General features: G+C 39.8%; 1 protein-coding gene across 1 annotated transcript in view; it reads left to right on the forward strand.

Moving 5' to 3' along the window:
- MMP16 (matrix metallopeptidase 16) overlaps window positions 1–25,173 on the forward strand; it is a 376,463-nt gene that overhangs the window by 313,254 nt on the left and 38,036 nt on the right. Inside the window, exon 7 of the mRNA XM_052651756.1 lies at window positions 18,003–18,141. Within this exon, the coding sequence (XP_052507716.1) occupies window positions 18,003–18,141 (139 nt within the window). The remainder of the gene's footprint in view (window positions 1–18,002; window positions 18,142–25,173) is intronic.

Below are 25,173 nucleotides of genomic sequence, written 5' to 3' on the forward strand. Positions count from 1 at the left end.
CAAAAGTCTTATGCAACACCACAATTCAAAAGCATCAATTCTTTGGAGCTCAGCTTTCTTTATGTTGCAACTCTCACATCCATACATGACTACTGGAAAAACCATAACTGTGACTAGACAGACCTATGTTGGCAAAGTGATGTTGCTGCTTTTTAATACGCTGTCTAGGTTTGTCATAGCTTTTCTTCCAAGAAATAAATGTCTTTTAATTTCATAACTGAAGTCACTGTCTGCAGTGATTTTGGAGACCAAGAAAATAAAGTCTGTTACTGTTTCCATTGTTTCCCCATCTGTTTGCCAAGAAGCGATGGGACTGGATGCCATGATCTTAGTGTTTTGAATGTTGAGTTTTAAGCCAACTTTTCACTCTCTTCATTTACTTTCATCAAGAGGCTCTTTAGTTCCTCCTCAGTTTTGGTCATTTAAATGGTATCATCTGCAAAAAAGCAAGAGAGTTCCAGGAAAATCTATTTCTGCTTTTTTGACTATGCCAAATCCTTTGACTGTGTGGACCACAACAAACTGTGGAAAATTCTTAAACAGATGGGAAGACCAGACCACCTGACATGCCTCTTGAGAAATCTGTATGCAGGTCAGGAGACAAAAGTTAGAACTGGACATGGAACAACAGATTGGTTCCAAATAGGGAAAGGAGTACGTCAAGGCTGTATATTGTCACCCTGCTTATTTAACTTATATGCAGAGTACATCATGAGAAATGCTGGGATGGATGAAGCACAAGCTGGAATGAATTGCCAGAAGAAATATCAGTAACCTCAGATATGCAGATGACACCACCCTTATGGAAGAAAAAAAAGAACTAAAGAGCCTCTTGATGAAAGTAAAAGAAGATAGTGAAAAGTTGGCTTAAAGCTCAACATTCAGAAAACGAAGATCGTGGCATCTGGTCCCAGCACTTCATGACAAATAGATGGGGAAACAGTGGAAACAGTAACAGACTTTATTTTGGGGGGCTCCAAAATCACTGAAGATTGTGACTAAACCCATGAAATTAAAAGACACTTACTCCTTGGAAGGAAAGTTATGACCAATCTAGACAGCATATTAAAAAACAGAGACATTACTTTGCCAACAAAGGTCTGTCTAGTCAAGGCTATGGTTTTTCCAGTAGTCATGTATGGATGAGAGAGTTGGACCATAAATAAAGCTGAGCTCCAAAGAATTGATGCTTTTGAATTGTGGTGTTGGATAAGACTTTGAGAGTCCCTTGGACTGCAAGAAGACCCAACCAGTCCCTCATAAAGGAAATCAGTCCTGAATATTCGTTGGAAGTACTGATGTGAAGTTGAAACTCCAATACTTTGACTACCCGATGAGAAGAACTGACTCACTGGAAAAGACTCTGATGCTGGGAAAGACTGAAGGCGGGAGGAGGAGGGGACAATGAGAGAGAATGAGATGGTTGGATGGCATCACCAACTCAATGGACGTCAGTGTGAATAAACTCTGGGACTTGGTGATGGACAGGGAGGCCTGGCATGTTGCAGTCCATGGGGCTGCAAAGAGTCAGACAGGACTGAGCAACGAACTGAACTGCACATCTGAGGGTGTTATTTCTCCGAGCAATCTTAATTTCCAGCTTGTAAATCATCCAGCCTGGCATTTTGCATGACATACTCTGCACATAAGTTAAATAAACAGTTTGACAATATACAATGTTGTCAATACTCTTTTTCCAATTTTGCATCAGTCCATTGTTCCATGTCCAGTTCTAATTGTTGCTTCTTGACCTGCATTTAAATTCCTAAGGAGACAAGTAAGATGGTCTAGTATACCCATCTTTTTAAGAATTTTCACAGTTCACTATGATCCACACAAAGGCTTTAGTGTAGTCTATGAACCAAGGATAGAGATATTTTTCTGGAATTCTCTTGTATTCTCTATGATCGAATGAATGTTGGCAATTTGATCTCTGGTTCCTCTGCCTTTTCTGAACCCAGCTTTCACATCAGGAAATTATCAACTCAAGTACTGTTGAAGCCTAGCTTAATGGATTTTGAGCATAACCTTACTAGCATGGGAAATGAGCATGCATGTCCAGTAGTTTGGAGATTCCTTAACACTGCCCTTGTTTGGGATTGGAATAAAAGCTGATTTTATCCAGTCCTGTGGCCACTATTGGGTTTTACAAGTTTTCTGACACATTGAGTGCAGCACTTTAACAGCGTCTTCATTTAGGATTGTAGATAACTCAGCTGGAATTCCATCACCTCTACTAGCTTTGTTCATAGTAGTGCTTTCTCAGGCCCATTTGACTTCACACTCCAGGATGTCTGGCTCTAAGGTGAGTGGCCACAGCTTCGTGCTTATCCGGTCATTAAGACCATTTTCATATAGCTCTTCTGTGTATTCTTGCCACCTCTTCTTAATCTCTTCTGCCTCTGTTAGGTCCTTTGTGTTTCCCTCCTTTATTGTGCCCATCCTGGCATGTAATATTTCTTTGATATCTCCAATTTTCTTGAAGAGATCTCTAGTCCTTCCCATTATGCATTGTTCATTGAAGTAGGGTTTCTTATCTCTCCTTGCTGTTCTCGGGAACTCTTCAGTTGGGTATGTATTTCCCTTTCTCCTTTGCTTTTCACTTCTCTTCTTTCCTCAACTATTTGTAAAGCCTCCTCAGACAATCACTTTGCCTACTTTCATTTCTTTTTCTTTGGGATGCTTTTGGTCCCTGCCTCCTGTACTGTATTATGAACCTTCATCCATAGCTCTTCAGACACTCTGTCTACCAGATCTCATCCTGTGAATCCATACATCACCTCCAGTGTATATCAAGGGATTTAGGTCATATCTGAATGGGTTAGTGGTTTTCCCAACTTTCTTCGTTTAAGCATGACTTTTGCAATAAGGAGCTGATGATCTGAGGCACAGTCAGTTCCAGATCTCTCTTTGCTGACTGTATAGAGCTTCTCCATCTTTGGCTGCAAAGAATGTAAACAGTCTGATTTTAGTATTGACCATTTGGTGATGTCCATGCTGGGCTGGAAGAAGCACAAGCTGGAATTAAGATTGCCGGGAGAAATATCAATAACCTCAGATATGCAGATGACACCACCCTTATGGCAGAAAGTGAAGAGGAGCTAAAAAGACTCTTGATGAAAGTGAAAGAGGAGAGTGAAAAAGTTGGCCTAAAGCTCAACATTCAGAAAACGAAGATCATGGCATCCGGTCCCATCACTTCATGGGAAATAGATGGGGAAACAGTGGAAACAGTGTCAGACTTTATATTTTTGGGCTCCAAAATCACTGCAGATGGTGACTGCAGCCATGAAATTAAAAGACGTTTACTCCTTGGAAGGAAAGTTATGACCAAACAAGATAGCATATTAAAAAACAGAGATATTATTTTGTCAACAAAGGTCTGTCTAGTCAAGGCTATGGTTTTTCCTGTGGTCATGTATGGATGTGAGAGTTGGATTGTGAAGAAAGCTGAGTGCCAAAGAATTGATGCTTTTGAACTGTGTTGTTGGAGAAGACTCTTGAGAGTCCTTTGGACTGCAAGGAGATCGAATCAGTCCATTCTGAAGGAGATTAGCCCTGGGTGCTCTTTGGAAGGAATGATGCTAAAGCTGAAACTCCAATACTTTGGCCACCTCATGCAAAGAGTTGACTCACTGGAAAATACCCTGATGCTGGGAGGGATTGGGGGCAGGAGGAGAAGGGGACGACAGAGGATGAGATGGCTGGATGGCATCACCGACTCGATGGACATGAGTTTGAGTGAACTCTGGGAGTTGGTGATGGACAGAGAAGCCTGGTGTGCTGCTATTCATGGAGTCACAAAGAGTCAGACACGACTGCATGACTGAACTGAGCTGAACTGAACTGAATGTATAGAGTCATCTCTTGTGTTGCTAGGACCAGTGCGTTCTTTGGCAAGATTCTGTTAGCCTTTGCTCTGCTTGATTTTGTACTCCAAGGCCAAACTTTTCTGTTACTCCAGATATTTCTTGACTTCCTACTTTTACATTCCAATCCCCTATGATGAAAGGATTATCTTTTCTGGTGTTAGTTCTAGAAGACTTTGTAGGTCTTCATAGAACAGGTCATCTTCAACTTCTTCAGCATCAGTGGTTGGGACCTAGACTTGGATATTCTGATGTTAAATCTTTTGCCTTAGAAATGTACCAAGGTCATTCTGTCATTTTTGAGATTGCACCCAAGTACTGCATTTTAGAGTCTTTTATTGATTATGAGGACTACTGCCTTTCTTTTGTATGATTCTTACCCACAGTAGTATATATAATGGTTATGTGAATTAAATTCACTCATCCCAACCCATTTTAGTCCAGTGATTCCTAAGATATCAATGATTACTCTTGCCATCTCCTGCTTGACCATGTCCAAGTTACCTTGATTAAAGGACCTAACATTCAAGGTTCCTATGCAATATTGTTCTTTATAGCATTGGATTTTCCTTTCATCACAGACTCATCCACCACTGAAAGTCATTTCCACTTTTGCCCAGCCACTTCATTCTTTCTGGCTACTGCTGCTGCTGCTAAGTTGCTTCAGTCGTGTCCGACTCTGTGCGACCCCATAGATGGCAGCCCACCAGGCTCCCCCATCCCTGGGATTCTCCAGGCAAGAACACTGGAGTGGGTTGCCATTTCCTTCTCCAATGCATGAAAGTGAAAAGTCAAAGTGAAGTCGTTCAATCGTGTCCGACTCTTAGCGACCCCACAGGCTGCAGCCCACCAGGCTCCTCCGTCCATGGGATTTTCCAGTCAAGAGTACTGGAGTGGGTTGCCATTGCCTTCTTTCTGGAACTATTAGTAATTGCCCTCCTTCCTTTCTTCCCCAGTGGCATTTTGGATACTTCCAACCTGGGGGGCTCATCTTTCAGTGTCGTTATCTTTTTGCCTTTTTATACTGTTTATGGGGTGATTTGCCACAGCAAAAATACTGCAGTGGTTTGCCATTGCCTCCTCCAGTGGACCATGTTTTGTCAGAACTCTCCACTATGACCCGTCCGTCTTGGGTGGCCCTGCACACCATGGCTCCTAGCTTCACTGAGTTACACAAGTTCCTTCGCCTTGACAAAACAGTGATCAGTGAAAGGGATGCAGGAAGCACAATCTTAGTGGTGTCCTTGGAGTCACTGTTTTTTGATAACTTGATACAACCAATGTTACTGCCAACATGTAGTTGAAATTGTACACGGTTATGCGTTTAGTTTTCAGAATACACAATCCCTTTGGTGGTATTAAAGTTTTCTCGACCAAAATCTGCCTATATCTTCCGCATTCTAGACTTTGTTCAGACTGAATTTCCTATTTTCAAGGCTTCCACTTATATAGGATTTCTTAAGAATATTTAAGACCTGAGTCTTACATAGTTTGTTATTTTTCAATAGATTTGCATACATCCCTAGACTCCCAAAGAGATACCATTTTCTGAGTGAATCATTGCCATGTATGGCAGTCTATTATAGGCTAACTTCTTATTTAGCTTTCATAACAGTAAGTTATCTGTGCAATGGATAACTTTGAAGTTGCTACATTTGCAATATAAAGTTTGGAAAATATTAATGGCAAAGATCCCTGGTGGCTCAGACAGTTAAGCGTCTGTCTACAATGTGGGAGACCCGGGTTCGATCCCTGGGCCGGGAAGATCCCCTGGGGAAGGAAATGGCAATCCACTCCAGTACTATTGCCTGGAAAATCCCATGGACAGAGGAGCCTGGTAGGCTACAGCCCATGGGGTCGCAAAGAGTCAGACACGACTGAACGACTTTACCTTTACCTTACCTAAAGATCATATTGGGAAAAAAATTATTTTTATTTGAATAAATGCTTTTATATTTTAGAAATGTATATTTCTGCCATGAATAACTGAAGTCTCCATTTCTTGCCCAATGCATTCACTGATTTTTTTCATGTGATACTTCATGTGATATTTTTTTCAGTATTTATAAGGTGTCTGCCTTTGCCTGGAAGACTATCAGACCATAGGATATTGCAGTGAACACCCCAAAATTCTCCTACAGCAAACTTTGAATGGAGAAGGAAACAGTCAAAAAAATCGGATGAATATACATAAGTGTGCCCTGCTCATTCACTCAGTCGTGTCTGACTCTACGCAACCCCACAGGCTCTAGCCCGCCAGCCTCCTCAGTCCATGGAATGTTACAGGCAAGAATAGCGGAACCGATTGCCATTTCCTACTTCATGGGTTCTTCCAGAACCAGAAACTGAACCTGTGTCTCTTCTGGAACCTGCATTGGCAGGCAGACTCTTTACCACTGTGCCACCTGGGGTATAAGGTATCAATAAATGCAGTGATTAAAATGAAACACAGTAATACAGTAGAAGTTAGGGGTTGAGACAGGTGGGTAGATGACTACTGTAATTTGGGTGATCAGTCTTTCTGAAGAAGTGACATATTAGCTGAGATTTAAATTGCAAAAGGAGCGAGTGAGCATGGCAAACATAAAAGGACATTGAAGTTAGACCTATAACTGAATAGCATAACATTTTTACTCAGATTCTAAACAACAATATCAGAGAAGGCAATGGCACCCCACTCCAGTACTCTTACCTGGAAAATCCCATGGATGGAGGAGCCTGGTAAGCTGAAGTACATGGGACAGCGAAGTCAGACACGACTGAGCGACTTCACTTTGACTTTTCACTTTCATGCATTGGAGAAGGAAATGGCAACCCACTCCAGTGTTCTTGCCTGGAGAATCCCAGGGACAGGAGAGCCTGGTGGGCTGCCGTCTATGGGGTCGCACAGAGTCGGACATGACTGAAGCGACTTAGCAGCAGCAAGCAAGCAACAACATCAAAGCATTCTGAAAGTTGTAGTCATGGTACCTCCAATTATGTTACCAAAATTAACATTTCAGATGACATCATCGGTGGGATTGTAGGGCCATTCCAAGTTTCTGGTCAATAGTTACAGTGTTTCTACTAAAGACTGGCTCTAGAAACATACTTTTTAGGATTATCTCAGTCAACATTTTTCCCATAGCCTTAGGCCACTACTGCATATATGAATTTATTTCATTCACAACATCGGAGTTTTAAAACAAATCAGGATGGGGAAAAAATCCTAATATCCATCACGGATCAAGGTACCAAGGATCAAGGTCCAATACAATTTGTGGTGATGAGGATGCTGTATGTATATATACTGTCCGGTATGACAGCCACCTGTTACAAGTGGCTATTGAACACCTGAAATGTGTCCAGTACAACAGAGGAACTGATTTTGAAATTATACTGAATTAATTGAAATGTAAATGCATTGATTAACATAGTAGTTAAAAAGATATCTTGAATACAGTATATTTATAATTTATAATGAATTAGTCATGTTGCTGCCCCTACCCTGTCACAGTTGGTGTGCTTTGGCAAACTGAAATATAGTTTTTACCTGTTTATGGTTTTGGAGGTAATGGTGCAAAACTCAACATAGAGAAGTATTGAATTGAAACAATATACAAGCAATAATAAATTAAAGAGAGTTAACCTCTGTTCCCTTAATGTATTTTGTGTTCAGTCATAATTTTCAGTGTTTCTGACTAGTAACAAATAGTAGTGACAAAATCTGAGTTAGGAAAAAAAGTCTGTAAGGACCTTCTGGAGGAAAAATAGGTATCATTGTGGTGTATCCCTGCTCTCACTCAACTAAACTAAGAGTTTAATAGGAATGAGTGAGAGCATAGAAATAATGCAAACTAACAGTTTATCTATCTTTTGTCATTGATAGTAGTAAAAAATCTGATTTTTTTAATCAAACAAATGGCTATTTTAATTATGATGATTGCTTGCTATTAATCTTAAAAAAAAAAATACCTGTAATAATCAACTATGAAAGTACATACTGTTCAGTAAGCCCTAGAATGAAGTTATTGTAAGTTAAAAACAATAATTTTGGAAGATTAATGGGAAAGAGGAAGAAAAGCCTTTCCGATTATCAAGATTTTCCAGAAACAATTTTGATTACTTTTGTAAGTCAAGCTTGGCAGATGAAATAAATTATATATGCTTCAGATTCATATTTGGTTCGAATGTTAGTTTTGTATGAACTAGATCACATGAGACATAGTCAAAACATTAAAACTATTTCAGTATTATCCAAGACCATCTTTTAAAATGTATATTTATTTTTGTATTCAACGTCAGGTTTAGAAATGAATGATCAATGCATATTTGTAAAATTCTATTAAAAATATGGTACAGACTTGTTTGTAGTTATAGTTAGTAATATACAAGTCATTTTTAAAAATTTTCAAATAATTGACCATTTTTGCTACTGAGTTTGAACACCAGAGAATGGGCGGGCTAAACAATGTATCACCAGCTCATTCTAGGCATAAAGTAACTCTCCAGCTCAGTTTTCCTTTTAGAAAATAATGGTCTCAATGTAGCCCAATTCAAAAACAAAAAAAGATGAGCCATGAATACCTAACATTAGGAAACATTGTATCAACAAAAAATGATTTATATTGTTTTTATTTACTCTTGAACAGAGTGTTTATCAATTTAAGCAAAGTGATTCTCTTTAACATCATCCCTTTGAATATTAATTCATTTGCATTCAATTAAAATAGTACTTGCTTCACACAATAATCAATAACCAACTTTTAAGAAATGAATAGATGGCATCAAGCGGGATTCATCTATATTTATAATGGTTACTAAGTGAATTACAATTGCAAATTATTGTTTAGCCACACAATACAAGTTAAAAAATGTTGAATAGCACTGAAATCTTGCAAAAAAAGATAAATGAGGATTTATTTCTGTCTTCGGAAGACAGAGAAAAAGCTTAAATTGCTCAACTAAATAAACTATTCTTCACTTTCATGTGAATTTGTATCCTCATGAAGAAATGCAGGCAGGATAATGTATTCTCAACTGAACTTTCAGCTATATCCCCCGACATACAAGTTGTAAATAATCATAGCTAAAATGAATATCTGAAATGCATGTGATTGAGCAAAGAGGGATATACTCACCAATTTAAATGCTTTTCATAAACCTCACCTTTTTTTTTCAACACTTCGAGACTAATTTGGTTTACTCTTTATTATCTGCCATATTGCTTTATTCGCTTCGCATCCTCATTGTGGGAAATATATGCTCCATTACTTTCTGTTTACTACTTTACCTAAAACAAATGCCTTCTTTCCAGTCATTGCAGTAATAGGCTTGCCACCTAAATTCCCCAGTGCTTTATTTTCTAAACACAAGTAAGCATCTGCCCTATACTCAGAGCACAATGCAGCTTATGTTAGACCCTTCTAACTCTGCGTTTATTTTTATTTTATTTATTCCTCATTTTTGTCCTTCATCTCTATCCCTGTTTTCTTCTACATTCTATTTTATTGATCTCGCATTCGATATCTCATCAAGATACTGTTTACATTTCATATAGCATTTATGTGCAGTTGCTTCTACAATGGTCACTTTCCTCCTACCATTTCACCTTCCCTAGACTACACTCCACCAAGAACTGCTATAACTTCTAGTCTTTAAATCTCATTTCCCCTTCTCTGGAAAAGAAGTATTTCACTTGTCCACCATTGTCCTCAGCCTGGTAGAGCATAGATTATTTTACATTAAATACCTTCCTTTGTTATAATATGTGTTAACTTCCTTTTCTATAGTACCCCTGTGAAGGGCCTGTTAAAGTCTAGGCAACATCATCTTTCTTCATCTTCAAAGATTACTGAAATTCTTCTTAATTTATGAATCTTCCAGCTAAGTAGAAGAGACACACCATCTCTTTTATGCAAAAATATTGCCATCTTAAGCTTCTATACTTTCAGTTCAATTCAGTTCACTCAGTTGTGTCCGACTCTCTGTGACTTCATGGACTGCAGCGCGCCAGGCTTCCCTGTCCATCACTAACCCCCAGAGCTTGCCCAAACTCATGTTCATTGGGTTGGTGATGCCATCCAACCACCTCATTCTCTGTCATCCACTTCTCCTCCTGCCTTCAATCTTTCCCAGCCTCAGGGTCTTTTCCAATGAGTCAGTTCTTCTCATCAGGTGGCCAGAGTATGCTTTCTAAACTTTCACAAACTGTCCAATCTTATCTATCAATTTTATTTAATCATCTGTCATCAAATTACTTCTTGCTTAGAATAATTTTTAAAAACCATTCAATGGGATCAGTAGTTGTCCAAGCCTCCATTATTTAGCTGAAAAGTTATAAAAGGTATTAACTTATATTTGTTTTGGAGAAGATTCTCCTTTTTATCCTTTGTTTAATTTTTTCTTTAACAGTAAGCAAATATGGTTACTCATATTAGTTTCACTTGCTAGATGTGAAACTAATAGCAAATTATTATTGGGAACCAATAGCAAAAGTGATAATTTGCTATGGGTATGCTAATGATTGTGGTAATCTGACTTCCCTCGGGACCGGTTTAGAATATCACTATTTTATTGGACATCAGGTTGTCTGTTGAGGATTTTGAGTTTAAGGAAGGGTAGTTACCTTTCGAACTCCCAATTTAAGTAAATAAATCATCAGTAACAACAGCAGCTAAACAATAGCAACAGAAGGAATGTTTTCAAGACCATATTAGCATAAAGCAATTAGGTGTTGGTAATGAGGATTAGTCCCCCCTGTTATGGCAACAACTGCTCCTGAACTCTGAAACAAAGTCCCTTAGGAATCTTTCAGAGTTTTTTGCTTCCTAGTTTCTTGGGAATTCTCCACTCCATCTACCCTTATCTCTTAGGAACAAATCTTTAATTCAACATAGGCATTTAACACCTAAGTTGTTGATAAATAACTGTGTATGCGTTTGAAAGGAAAGAAAAACACAAATTCCCTTCCAGCACATTTTTCTCCTGGGCACCTGGCCTGTGTTCCTCCCTTCCCCCTTAAGCTTCTGCACTTGCCTAGAGCTTTCACGCAGAGTCTATACATAACTGTTTATTTCTGCCCAGTATATATTTCTTATTCCTGATTGTCTGCTCTACATTTCACGTTCTCTCAGCTCAATGAAGATCCTGCTTTTAGTATACTCAGTACTGGGGGGAAAAGATGACTGATTGAAGAGGAAGTCACAAAGATAATACTCCATAGCTCTAGCTCAGCTCTCGACTCTTGTTATGTCACTTCATGAAATATCCTTTACTCATGAAATATCTCACTTTCCCTCTCGGCACATCCTGACCATGGCATGGCACTTTGGCCAATACTAGACTACAGGATGGAAAACAGAAGGGTCACCCACAGGGCAGGATGGAGCCCTTGGGGAATAGAGGCATAGTTTTGAGTGAATATCCCTGGAGGCAGTGAAGTCATAAATAAAGAAAGAAGGAAGGAAAGGGAGGAGAAAGGGAGGGAGAGAGAAAGCAAATGATAAAGATGCCCATTTAGAGCATGTAGAAACAGGCTGGCAAACAGATAATGTCCATACAGTGATCTATTCGCCATCTATTTACCACCAATAGATGGGGAAACAGTGGAAACAGTGACAGACTTTATTTGGGGGGGCTCCAAAATCACTAAAGATGGTGACTACAGCCATGAAATTAAAGGACTCTTGCTCCTTGGAAGAAAAGCTATGACCAACCTAGACAGCATATTAAAAAGCAGACATTACTTTGCCGACAAAGGTCCGTCTAGTCAAAGCTATGGTTTTTCCAGGAGTCATGTATGGATGTGAGAGTTGAACTATAAAGAAAGCTGAGCACTGAAGGACTGATGCTTTTGAACTGTGGTGTTGCAGAAAACTCTCGAGAGTCCCTTGGACTGCAAGGAGATCCAACTGGTCCATCATAAAAGAAATCATTCCTGAGTAGTCATTGAAAGGACTGAGGCTGAAGCCGAAGCTCCAATACTTGGGCCACCTGATGTGAAAAACTGACTCATTTGAAAAGACCCTGATGCTGGGAAAGATCGAAGGTGGGAGGAGAAGGGGATGACAGAGGATGAGATGGTTGGATGGCATCACTGACTTAATGGACACGAGTTTGAGTAAGCTCTGGGTGAGCTTACGGACAGGGAAGGGCAGGTGATGGACAGGGAAGCCTGGCGTGCTGCGGTCCATGGGGTCACAAAGGCTCGGACACAACTGAGCGACTGAACTGAACTGAACAACTGAACTGAGTACCGTGATCTAAGTACTTTGGTAGATATGGATACTATAAGGGCAATAAAGAGGGCCCATGGCAAAAATTCTGTAGGGGGACTTCGGTTAAATGTTGACAAAGCAAGACCCTGCACCCAGGCCAAGGGCAGGGTTTGCTCTCATGCCTCTCTCTCACTGCTTCTCTCTCTTAGAGCATGTATTTAACACAGTGCTGGGCTTTGCTCCAGAACCGAGAAGTGCCGTGTTTGAATACGATAGATGAGGTACAAGCTATGATGAGACGCAGGCGAGCATATAAACAAGATAATTTCAGAGAACAATAAGTATTATGAAGAAAATAAAACATGATGGGTTGATAGAAAAAGACTGAAGAGACAATTTCAGATTGGCTGGTTAAAAAACTAAATTGAATACACTGCCCTCTCAATTACCTTGAGTAAAAAAAAAAAAAACAAAAAACAGCCTGTACTTTATTCAGCAGGAACATAGTTTTTATTGTAAATGAGACATCTTTCTTCAGGTCAGAAATAGAGGGAAGGTAATTCTTGATAGGTGTGCTAATGGCACAGCTGTTTTCTAGCTCATTATATTCACTAAATGGTAGTTCCCATTTTATAGCGGCAGCAATAATAGCATTTCACACAGCCTTTTGAAATTATTGTTTGTCTCTGTTCCCTTCTAGGATGAATGTACATTCTTAAAGAGTTCATATTTTTGGAACTCCAGAATTGCTAGTTCAGTGGGAGGAATAAAATCTTTCCTTTTTTTTCGACTCAGTTACATGATAATGTGAATTAAAATTTAGATCACCTTGCCAGTATTCATGATCCTCAGATCCCAAAGGAGAGGGGGGCAGCAACATGTCATAGTACTGTTTGGCACGTTTGAACCTACAGTTTGTGGCTCCTTTCCCTAAAGGCAATGTATTGATGAAACATTTTTTAGTAAAGTCTGCTTTTCTTCATTACAATCATTGCAAAGTGGTTTCTGAACAAGAGTCGATGCAAAAAGAAACAGGAAAAATATATGTATATATATCAGGACCTAAAAAGAAAACAGTGTCAACACACATGTGTCTTTTCATATGCTCCTTGCATATTTGTAGTATAGAGTTTAACTACACTTAGTACAACAATACTCCATAACCAACATTGTCTATATAAATGGAATAAAACCAAATAGTTACAGTATTAGATTATGTATGGATAATTATTATTTTTTCAGTTTTAAAAATTAGTATTCTTTTTGTTAATGGTGAACAACGGTATGTCTGAGTCCTATACGACATGGAAAGAAAAATCTATGCGTAAGCTCCAAAATGTTTGTATCGGAAGTAAAATATTACTGTTTAAGTAGGGATTGCTTTGGTAATTTTTAAGCATGATGCTTTTCCATAAGTTGACTTTACAAATGTGCTGGCTGTGGTGGTTTTTAGTGTATCCTACCTCCTTCCTCCCTTTTCTGCAAGAACTCTGGCCAACAGGAGGTCAGAGGCAAGATACGAACAAACAATCTAGGACTCTGAAGAGGTGATTCCTCGGTCTTTCCTTTGCATCATAGGCCAAAACAAAATATACGTTGTTTGAAAGGTGAAAACATGTTTTCCCACCTGCTCATGGTTCAAAGCTCTTTATATATATTACCTTTGTAGAAAATGGAATGTGCACTAATCGTCTGTCCATACATAGCACCTTTATGTTCTTTTATATAGCTTTTGTCTTAGAAAATTCACTTACTTTTACTTTGTCGGCAAAGGCAAATGATGAAAAACAGGAGGAGGAGAGTAAAAGCCAATGTAGGGGGTGGGATGAGGGGTTTCAGTTTTAGATAAGGTGATCAGAGAAAGTTTCCTCTGGAAGGCAATTTGCACAGAGACCTAAATCTCATTTTAAATTTATTCTCTCTGCAAATTAGACACAAGCCCCCTTTTCTTTTTTTCTTGAAACGGTAATCTTTAGTGATCATGGTGTGCGTTTACGTCCTCTGTGACAGAAAGCGTGCTTAATTATTCTCACCATTGAATCCTGCTAAACAGAGAAGTTGTGGATATATTGAGTAGAATCACCAACTGGAAAATCTGCAATATATATGGCTCTCTGCCAAGGATACTGTCAATGAAAAACAGTCCTGAACTCACCTATGCTTCTGCATTACCTTGAAAAGATCTGCAGATTGGCTCTGCTTATCTTGAGGCAGAAATTTCATTTCTTCCTTCGTTAGTGGCATGTTGGGTTGTATTCTTATCTTCAGACTGCAACCTGTTTGTCCCAAAGAGCCGTTGGCCTGTCTCAGTTGTGGGGAGATGCTAGCAACGTGAAGTGCTTCTCTGAGAAAAGTTGGAGTATATTGCCAGGACATTTCACCCAGTTTCTTCTGATTCTTTGGCTTAGAGAGCTTTTTGTTTTGTTTAATAGTTCCATAAATAATTATAGTCAGTTATTTCTTTGTTAGAATCCAGTAGTTTACAGCAGTTTTATTTTAGGATATATATTACCATAATGTTAAATTTTTTGTATGGGGATTGGAAAGACTTTACCACTCAGTTAAAACCCCTGTTACAGATAGACCAAAATGCTTTCGCTTTTGCTTTAAATTATCAGAATATCATGTGTCCACATAGTATTGATATTAAAATCTGGGCCTTACTGCCTATATATATTTTATTAGATCAATCTTTTCATGAAATAATTTTTATCTTAAAATCACATAAATGTACCTCCTGCATGTTGATCAAAACATTTATCAATTCAAGCTGCCTAATATTATGGAAATTATGAACAGAAAGTTAACAACATGCCATTTCTGTCCTTTAGTGTGTCCATTTTGGCATGAAACGTTCCCTTGGTATTTCTAATTTTCTTGAAGAGATCGCTAGTAATATGGAGAGTTCGTTTCAGTCCAGTTCAGTTCAGTTGCTCAATCGTGTCCAACTCTTTGCAACCCCATGAATTGCAGCATGCCAGGCCTCCCTGTCCATCACCAACTCCCAGAGTTCACTCAAACTCATGTCCATCGAGTCAGTGATGCCATCCAGCCATCTCATCCTCAGTCGTCCCCTTCTCCTCCTGCCCCCAATCCCTCCCAGCACCAGTCTTTTCACATAAGGTGGCCAAAGTACTGGAGTTTCAGCTTCAGCATCATTCCTTCCAAAGAACACCCAGGACTGATCTCCTTAGGATGGACTGGTTGGATCTCCTTGCAGTCCAAAGGACTCTCAAGAGTCTCCTCCAACACCATAGTTCAAAACCATCAATTCTTCGGTGCTCAGCTTTCTTCACAGTCCAACTCTCACATCCATACATAACTACTGGAAAAACCATAGCCTTGGCTAGATGGACCTTTGTTGGCAAAGTAATGTCTCTGCTTTCCAATATGCTATCTAGGTTGGTCATAACTTTCCTTCCAAGGAGTAAGAAATAAAGCCCCCAGAAATAAAGTCTGACACTGTTTCCACTGTTTCCCCATCTATTTCCCATGAAGTGATGGGACCAGATGCCATGATCTTTGTTTTCTGAATGTTGAGCGTTAAGCCAACTTTTTCACTCTCCTCTTTCACTTTCATCAAGATGCAGAGTACATCATGCTAAATGCTGGGCTAGATGAATCACAAGCTGGAATCAAGTTTCCTGGGAGAAATATCGACAACCTCAGATATGTAGATCGTACTTCTCTAATCGCAGAAAGTGAAGTCAGGAGGTAAAGTGACTTTTGAGGAGGTTGAAAGAGGAGAGTGAAAAAGCTGGCTTGAAACTCAGCGTTAAAAAACTAAGATCATGGCATCCCATCTCATCGCTTCATGGCAAATAGAAGGGGAGAAAGTGGAGGCAGTGACAGACTTTATTGTCTTGGGCTCCAAAATCACTGTGATGGTGACTGCATCCACGAAATTAAGGGATGCTTGCTCCTTAGAAGGAAAGCTGTGATAAACCTAGACAGCATATTAAAAAGCGGAGACATCACTTTGCCAACAAAAGTCCGTCTAGTCAAAGCTATGGTTTTTCCAGTAGTCATGTATGGATGTGAGAGTTGGACTATAAAGAAAGCTGAGAACCGAAGAATTGATGCTTTTGAATTGTGGTGTTGGAGAAGACTCTTGAGAGTCCCTTGGACTGCAAGGAGATCCACCCAGTTCCCTTGGACTGCAAGGAGATCCACCCAGTCCATCCTAAAGGAAATCAGTCCTGAATATTCATTGGAAGGACTGATGCTGAAGCTGAAACTTCAATACTTTGCCTACCTGATATGAAGAGCTGACTCATTGGAAAAGACCCTGATGCTGGGAAAGATTGAATGCAGGAGAAGAAGGGGACGACAGAGGATGAGATGATTGGATGGCATCACTGACTCAATGGACATGAGTTTGGGTAAACTCTGGGAGTTGGTGATGGACAGGAAGGCCTGATGTGCTATACTCCATGCACTCTCAAAGAATTGGACACGACAGAGTGACTGAGCTGATTCCAGTAGTCAAGTATGGATTATGAGACTTTATCCTTAAAGAAGGTTGATGACTGAAGAATTGATGCTTTGAAATTATGGTGCTGGAGAAGACTCTTGAGAGTCCTTTGAACTACAAGGAGATCAAACCAGTCAATCCTAAAGGAAATCAAACCTGAATATACATTAGCAAGACTGATGCTGAAGCTGCTACTTTGGCAATCTGATTCGAAGAGCCGACTCATTGGAAAAGACCTTCATGCTAGGGATCATTGAGGACAAAAGGCGGAGGAGGTGGCTGAGGATAAGATGGTTAGATAGTATCACTGACTCACTGAACATGAAATTGAGCATATTCTGGGAGTTAGTGGAGGCCAAAAGAGTCTGACATGCTGCAGTCTATGAGGTCACAAGAAGTACTGCGTGACTTAGCAACTTAACAACAACCACATAATTTCCAATGAAACCTTGTTTGTAAACACTGAAATATAATGAAATATTTAATTTTAATTTATTGGAAACTAATTTTTAAAATATACCTGTTTTTTCTAATATTAAAGCACTTTGGATAGTCTAAATTATTCCAAAATTTTCAATAGAAAACAATTTAATATCATCAGATATACCTTTTGGGGGAATAGTTTTTGCCCTTAGTCAGAATTTATGGTGAAAAATATATTGTGTTTTGTCTAAAAAGTCAAAAATATTCATAAATATCTGTTTTGGGGCAAGACAGATACATAATTCACTGGTGATAATAATAAACACATTTAATATAAAATGACCTGTGGTGTGACTGAGTGAAGTATGGGTTATTATGACAGCAAATAAGAGAAGCAATTGACCTATTCTTTAATCCACTCTAATGATCTTCCTTCAAGGTTCCTTTGTTCAGTATAATTTATACTGTAAAAATTATACAGTGATAATTTATATAGTATACATATAAATATATAATGACTGCATAATTTATTGTCCAAACCATGAAACATTTGAAGGTAAAAGAGGATCCTATTTATGATTACATGAGACAGTAGTATAATATGGGCATACTAGGAGGCGTGGCCTCCCTGTTTTATCCCAGCACTTTGGGTGCAGAGCCCTTGCATATGTCTATAAACACAAAGGTGCATATGTGTTGCTATGCTGCTTTTACATTTTGGAAAGCTCACTTAATCCACAAATCTGGCAGAGTCTTGTCTGTGCTACCTCTTTTTTCCATCTAGAGATGATGTAAACTGCTAAGATTAAGTATTAGTACGTTATCTTTTTAAACACAATGTATAGATTAGACACTGGGTAGTTTACTACAAGAATCTTTGCGATCATTGTGGGCAAGTTGTGCAGCTGATTATTTGACTGTTTTGATGCAGGACAGTGATAAGAGCACCAGCGCCACCTGTGAAAGCATTGAACCATTGCACAGGAAACTTCCTGCAGGCCCCGCTTTTGTTGAGAGTTGCTTCTGTTCGCTCTGCAGGACCAGTGGTTTTGGCGCGTGAGAAACCACCGGGTGATGGACGGATACCCCATGCAGATCACTTACTTCTGGCGGGGCTTGCCTCCTAGTATTGACGCAGTTTATGAAAACAGTGACGGAAATTTCGTCTTCTTTAAAGGTAAGGAATATTTCCGATGTCTTGCTCTGTTATAGCCTGATCACATTGTCCAGGGCCTTGTTGTACACATAGGGATGAATAAATAAAACCTATTGTGTGAGTTTATGTAGCTAATTCACTCTATAAAATGAACCGCATATGTTAGCTACAAATATAAATGAAGCAAGATCAAAGATAATTTTTAATTCTCTAATTTATGTTTTCTCATACAATATCCCCATTTGTAAGTCAAATTTAGGAGGCACTGTGATCACTTAGACTTTTTAGATTTGGCCTAAAGGCACCAGAGAAATAAATATACAAATAAATAAATTAATTAAAAGTAATTTTTCTAAGGTATTTGTTTTTTTGTAAAGAGTATTTGGGATTGCTTGCTGTTTTTACACAATGAAATTCATTTCACTTATTTTCATATATAATCTCCTCAATGTAATTTAGTCAGCTTAATCTCTTTACATGATTTAGTCAATTTATGTTAAATAGTTTTCAATAAACTAAGAAATTACTCATAACAATAAGAAAAACATGAGCAGAAAAAAGTCACCCAATCATTTTACCCAATAAAATTTGTTGTTTGCTATTTGTCTGAGTGACAAATTTCAATTGCACAAATACTAATGTCTAGCATGCAAAAGTGAGATTATTTGAATTAAATTGAATTTAAGTCAAGTGACTGGTCCTTCCATCTTCTAAAGTTGCGCTGTGCCTAGTTGCTTAGTCATGTCTGACTTTTTGTGACCCCATGGACTGTAGCCCACCAGGCTCCTCTGTCCATGGGGATTTTCCAGACAAGAATCCTGGAGTGGGTTACCGTGCCCTCCTCCAGGGAATCTTCCCAACCCAGGGATTGAGCCCAGGTCTCCCGCATTGGGAGTGTATTCTTTTGCTAATATTCAAAACAATAAATCTTAAGATCTTACGTCTGTTGGGGGCAGAGGGCCCAGGGAAAAGAGACTGATTGAGGTGAAGGATTAAAAGAACTATGAAGAGAACAAGTCTGAGTTGACTTGAGGAAAAGTAGAATGCAGAATGAATGTGACTGAATGGATTACTTAAAAGTCTAAAGGACTGAGCATAAGCTTAAATAAGGATTGAGACTAAGGGAAAAGAAAAAGGAATCTTAACCAAATAAAGCAATTATTCTCAGGACCAAACTAGAAGAATTTGTAGCGGGGATGAGAGTAATGAAAATACAGGATTTGCGAGATACTTGTCATATTTTAAGTGAAGTCCAAACCACCCATATAAAATCAAGGTGTATACTCAGAATTTATTTTGTCTTTACAAATTATAACCTGAGAAAGAAGGGGTATAGTATATTAATTATGAGAATACCATGGTCCTGAAGTCATGTTACTAATTTTGAGCACTTACTAGCTGTATGAACTATATAGCTACTCAAGTCCGTATGCCTCAGTTTCTCCACCTGGAAAATGGTGGTACTAGTGTTCCCCATCTCAGGATTGAAGACTAAATTAAGAGTACCTGGGAAGTGCTTGGTACAAGTAAGCCCTCAATAAATGCCAACTGTTGCTGCTGGTGGTACAATTACTATTAATATTATTGCCCTCCTGCTCTCTATAATAAGTAAATAAAGGAAGTAGACATGTACTGTATCATTGCAGACAAAGAAAAGATACATCTGAAGGGTCTGAATCTTAGAGCCATGATATTTGGAAAAAAATTATCCTCCCCTGCACTTTTCTTTGGTCCTGTGTGTGGTAGCAGCAAAAAAAAAAAAAAAAAGAATAAGAAGAAGCCCTAGGTAGCCTACAGCTGGAGGGCTGTCCCAGGGGGTCCCCTGTCATCCCAGGATCAATAGAGTTCTCTTACAAAACTGCCACAGTCCTAAATCAGTGTTCCTTCAGTTCTTTATTGCCTCAGGGCCTTCTCACTTTTTATCCATGTTGCCTCTCCTCACTGCCTCACTCTGGAATGGGTAGCTCCTTTTCATCTTTCAACAGCTGGCATAAAAGGGATCCCCTCAGAGTGCACTCCCTGTCCACTCCATTTAAAACAGTATCTTCCAGCTTGCACCAGCCCTTGCAAAAATGTGGAATTACCGGTAGCATTCAAATGTAAATCTCATGACAGATGGAACTGGTTTCTATTTTCTTGCACACCACTGTGTTTTCAGTGCTCAGAGCAGTGTTGGGTGCATAGTAGGTGCTCAACAAACATTTTAATAAAAGTGAAATGGTTAAACATTTATTTGACTCACTACAGTGTTTCTTATGTTGAGATGCTAACAGGAACAACTCTGTCTCTTGTCACATATATACTTCTGAATGTTTAGCTTGCCAGTGGTGTCTCTTGATATACTGTCATTATAAAGAAATGTCTAATCTTAAAACTTTGCCACTCCAAGGACCCTGCCATGATACTTCCTTCTCACATTACCTTCAAATAAAGTTGTGAACATGCAGCAACTTTATTCCAAATGCCATTGCTTATCCAGAGGGAGCCAGAAGCTCTGGTTGCTTCCAGTAAGACTATTCCTTTTTCTGATATCTATCTCATCATTGTCATGAGGATTAGGAGTCCAGAACTCTGGGCTTTAGTTGACATACCACCCCCTTTCTTATCTTTCTTGAAGCAATCACACAATCAAAATACCTGTCCCAGCATGCCACCATCTCTTAATGGCCTTTATGACCCCAAAGTGTATGTAATCAGATCATCTCTTTCATCTCAAGACCATCATTGCCAACTTGCTCTAGGGACAGTGAGACCACTTCATCTCTAGCAATCCAACTTCCCTCCCTGTTTAATTTTTTACATATTATCTGGTAAACTGTCAGGTCAGTTCGGTTCAGTTCAGTCGCTTAGTCGTGTCTGACTCTTTGCGACCCCATGAATCGCAGCACGCCAGGCTTCCTGTTCATCACCATCACCCGGAGTTCACTCAGACTCACCTCCATCGAGTCCATGATGCCATCCAGCCATCTCATCCTCTGTCGACCCCTTCTCCTCCTGCCCCCAATCCCTCCCAGCATCAGAGTTTTTTCTAATGAGTCAACTCTTCTCATGAGGTGCCCAAAGTACTGGAGTTTCAGCTTTAGCATCATTCCTTCCAAAGAAATCCCAGGGCTGATTTCCTTCAGAATGGACTGGTTGGATCTCCTTGCAGTCCAACGGACTCTCAAGAGTCTTCTCCAACACCACACTTCAAAAGCATCAATTCTTCGGCACTCAGCCTTCTTCACAGTCCAACTCTCACATCCATACATGACCACTGGAAAAACCATAGCCTTGAATAGACGGACCTTAGTCAGCAAAGTAATGTCTCTGCTTTTGAATATGCTATCTAGGTTGGTCATAACTTTTCTTCAAAGGAGTAAGCGTCTTTTAATTTCATGGCTGCAGTCACCATCTGCAGTGATTCTGGAGCCCAAAAAAATAAAGTCTGACACCGTTTCCACTGTTTCCCCATCTATTTGCCATGAAGTGATGGGACCGGATGCCGTGATCTTCGTTTTCTGAATGTTGAGCTTTAGGCCAACTTTTTCGCTCTCCTCTTTCACTTTTATCAAGAGGCTTTTTAGCTCCTCTTCACTTTCTGCCATAAGGGTGGTATCATCTGCATATCTGAGGTTATTGATATTTCTCCCAGCAATCTTGAGTCCAGCTTGTGTTTCTTCCAGTCCAGTGTTTCTCATGGTGTACTCTGCATATAAGTTAAATAAGCAGGGTGACAATATACAGCCTTGACGTACTCCTTTTGCTATTTGGAACCAGTCTGTTGTTCCATGTACAGTTCTAGCTGTTGCTTCCTGACCTGCATACAGATTTCTCAAGAGGCAGGTCAGGTGGTCTGGTATTCCCATCTCTTTCAGAATTTTCCACAGTTTCTTGTGATCCACACAGTCACGGCTTTGGCATAGTCAATAAAGCAGAAATAGATGTTTTTATGGAACTCTCTTGCTTTTTCCATGATCCAGCGGATGTTGGCAATTTGATCTCTGGTTCCTCTGCCTTTTCTAAAACCAGCTTGAACATCAGGGAGTTCACAGTTCAAGTATTGCTGAAGCCTGGCTTGGAGAATTTTGAGCATTACTTTACAAGCATGTGAGATGAGTGCAATTGTGCGGTAGTTTGAGCAATCTTTGGCATTGCCTTTCTTTGGGATTGGAATGAAAACTGACCTTTTCCAGTCCTGTGGCCACTGCTGAGTTTTCCAAATATGCTGGCATATTGAGTGCAGCACTTTCACAGCATCATCTTTCAGAATTTGAAACAGCTCAACTGGAATTCCATCACCTCAATTAGCTTTGTTCGTAGTGATGCTTTCTAAGGCCCACTTGACTTCACATTCCAAGATGTCTTGCTCTAGATTAGTGATCACATCATCATGATTATCTGGGTCGTGAAGATTGTTTTTGTACAGTTCTTCCGTGTATTCTTGCCATCTCTTCTTAATATCTTCTGCTTCTGTTAGGTCCAGACCATTTCTGTCCTTTATCAAGCCCATCTTTGCATGAAATGTTCCCTTGGTATCTCTAATTTTCTTGAAGAGATCTCTAGTCTTTCCCATTCTGTTGTTTTCCTCTATTTCTTTGCATTGATTGCTGAAGAAGGCTTTCTTATCTCTTCTTGCTATTCTTTGGAACTCTGCATTTAGATGCCTATATCTTTCCTTTTCTCCTTTGCTTTTCGCCTCTCTTCCTTTCACAGCTATTTGTAAGGCCTCCCCAGACAGCCATTTTACTTTTTTGCATTTCTTTTCCATGGGGATGGTCTTGACCCCTGTCTCCTGCACAATGTCATGAACCTCTGTCCATAGTTCATCAGGCACTCTATCTATCAGATCTAGGCCCTTAAATCTATTTCTCACTTCCACTGTATAATCATAAGGGATTTGATTGAGCTCATACCTGAATGGTCTAGCGGTTTTCCCTACTTTCTTCAATTTAAGTCTGAATTTGGTAATAAGGAGTTCATGATCTGAGCCACAGTCAGCTCCTGGTCTTGTTTTGTTGACTGTGTAGAGCTTCTCCATCTTTGGCTGCATGGAATATAATCAATGTGATTTCGGTGTTGACCATCTGGTGATGTCCATGTGTAGAGTCTTCTCTTGTGTTGTTGGAAGAGGGTGTTTGCTATGACCAGTGCATTTTCTTGGCCAGACTCTCTTAGTCTTTGCCCTGCTTCATTCTGCATTCCAATGCCAAATTTACCTGTTACTCCAGATGTTTCTTGACTTCCTACTTTTACATTCCAGTCCCCTATAATGAAAAGGACATCTTTTTTGGGTGTTAGTTCTAAAAGGTCTTCATAAAACCGTTCAACTTCAGTTTCTTCAGCATTACTGGTTGGGGCATGGACTTGGATAACTGTGATACTGAATGGTTTGCCTTGGAGACGAACTCATTCTGTCGTTTTTGAGACTGCATCCAAGTACTGCATTTCAGACTCTTGTTGACCATGATGGCTACTCCATTTCTTCTGAGGGATTCCTGCCCGCAGTAGTAGATATAATGGTCATCTGAGTTAAATTCACCCATTCCAGTCCATTTTAGTTCCCTGATTCCTAGAATGTTGACGTTCACCCTTGCCATCTCTTGTTTGACCACTTCCAATTTGCCTTGATTCATGGACCTGACATTCCAGGTTCCTGTGCAATATGGCTCATTACAGCATTGGATCTTCTATCACCAGCTTCTATCACCAGTCACATCCACAGCTGGGTATTGTTTTTGCTTTGGCTCCATCTCTTCGTTCTTTCTGTAGTTATTTCTTCTCTGATCTCCAGTAGCATATTGGGCACCTAATGACCTGGGGAGTTTCTCATATTGCCTTTTCCTACTGTTCATGGGGTTCTCAAGGCAAGAATACTGAAGTGGCTTGCCATTCCCTTCTCCAGTGGACCATGTTCTGTCAGACCTCTCCACCATGACCCGCCCGTCTTGGGTTGCCCCGCAGGCGTGGCTTGGTTTCACTGAGTTAGACAAGGCTGTGGTCCTAGTGTGATTAGATTGACTAGTTTTCTGTGAGTATGGTTTCAGTGTGTCTGCCCTCTGATGCCCTCTTGCAACACCTACCATCTTACTTGGGTTTCTCTTACTTTGGACGTGGGGATATCTCTTCATGGCTGCTCTAGCAAAGCACAGCTGCTGCTCCTTACCTTGGACGAGGGGTATCTCCTTACCACCACCGTTCCTGACCTTCAATGTGGGATAGCTCCTCTAGGCCCTCCTGCGCCTGTTCAGCCACAGCTCCTCGGGTTGCTCCTCCAGACTGCGGGCCCTGGCCTTGGGCGTGGGTGGCTCCTTCCAGCTGGTAAACTATAAGCTTCACTTATCGCTCATCTGTATCCTTCTCACTGGAATATCGGCTCATAAGGTCCAGATCTCTAGGTCGTTATTTATTTATTTCATTTTAATACTGTTGTTTCCAGTACCTCAAACCAGGAGTTGACAAACTTTTCTCTGTAATGACCAGATAGCAAATATTTTAGCCTTTAGAAGCCTGTACCATCTCTATTACATATCCTTTTATTTTTCAACCTTCAAAAATGTAAATACTCTTCTTAGATTGTGGGCTGTACAAAAACAGGAGTTTGTCCTAGTTTGCTGAACTCTGTTGTAATCAACGTCTAGAATGTAGTAAACACTACACAAATAATTATTGAATGGATGAAGTATAAAACGCAAGAGCTAATCTGTGTTTGTATTCACAGCTCTACACAAGTTGGTCTCACCCTATACCAGTCATCCTGAGTGACTGTTACTAATGTATTTAAGCACTATTCTTCTCCTGGTTGTTCTTTTCTTGGCCCTTTTCTCTTTGTTTCTTTCTCCTTGTTTTTCTCTTGTTCTAATACGTACTATTTGCACAAGTGCTCAGCAACCCTGTAGACTGTAGCCCACCAGGGTCCTCTGTCCATGGGGCTTTTCAGGCAAGAATGCTGAAGTAAGTTACCATTTCCACCTCCAGGGAGGCTTCCTGATGCAAGGATCTAACCTGTACCTCCTGCCTCATGCAGTGGAAGTTGTTAATACATAATTATAAAAACAGCTATAGATGTAGTCA

The sequence above is a fragment of the Budorcas taxicolor genome, chromosome 14 (genome assembly GCF_023091745.1).
Source record: "Budorcas taxicolor isolate Tak-1 chromosome 14, Takin1.1, whole genome shotgun sequence".
NCBI classification, from domain to species: Eukaryota; Metazoa; Chordata; class Mammalia; order Artiodactyla; family Bovidae; genus Budorcas; species Budorcas taxicolor.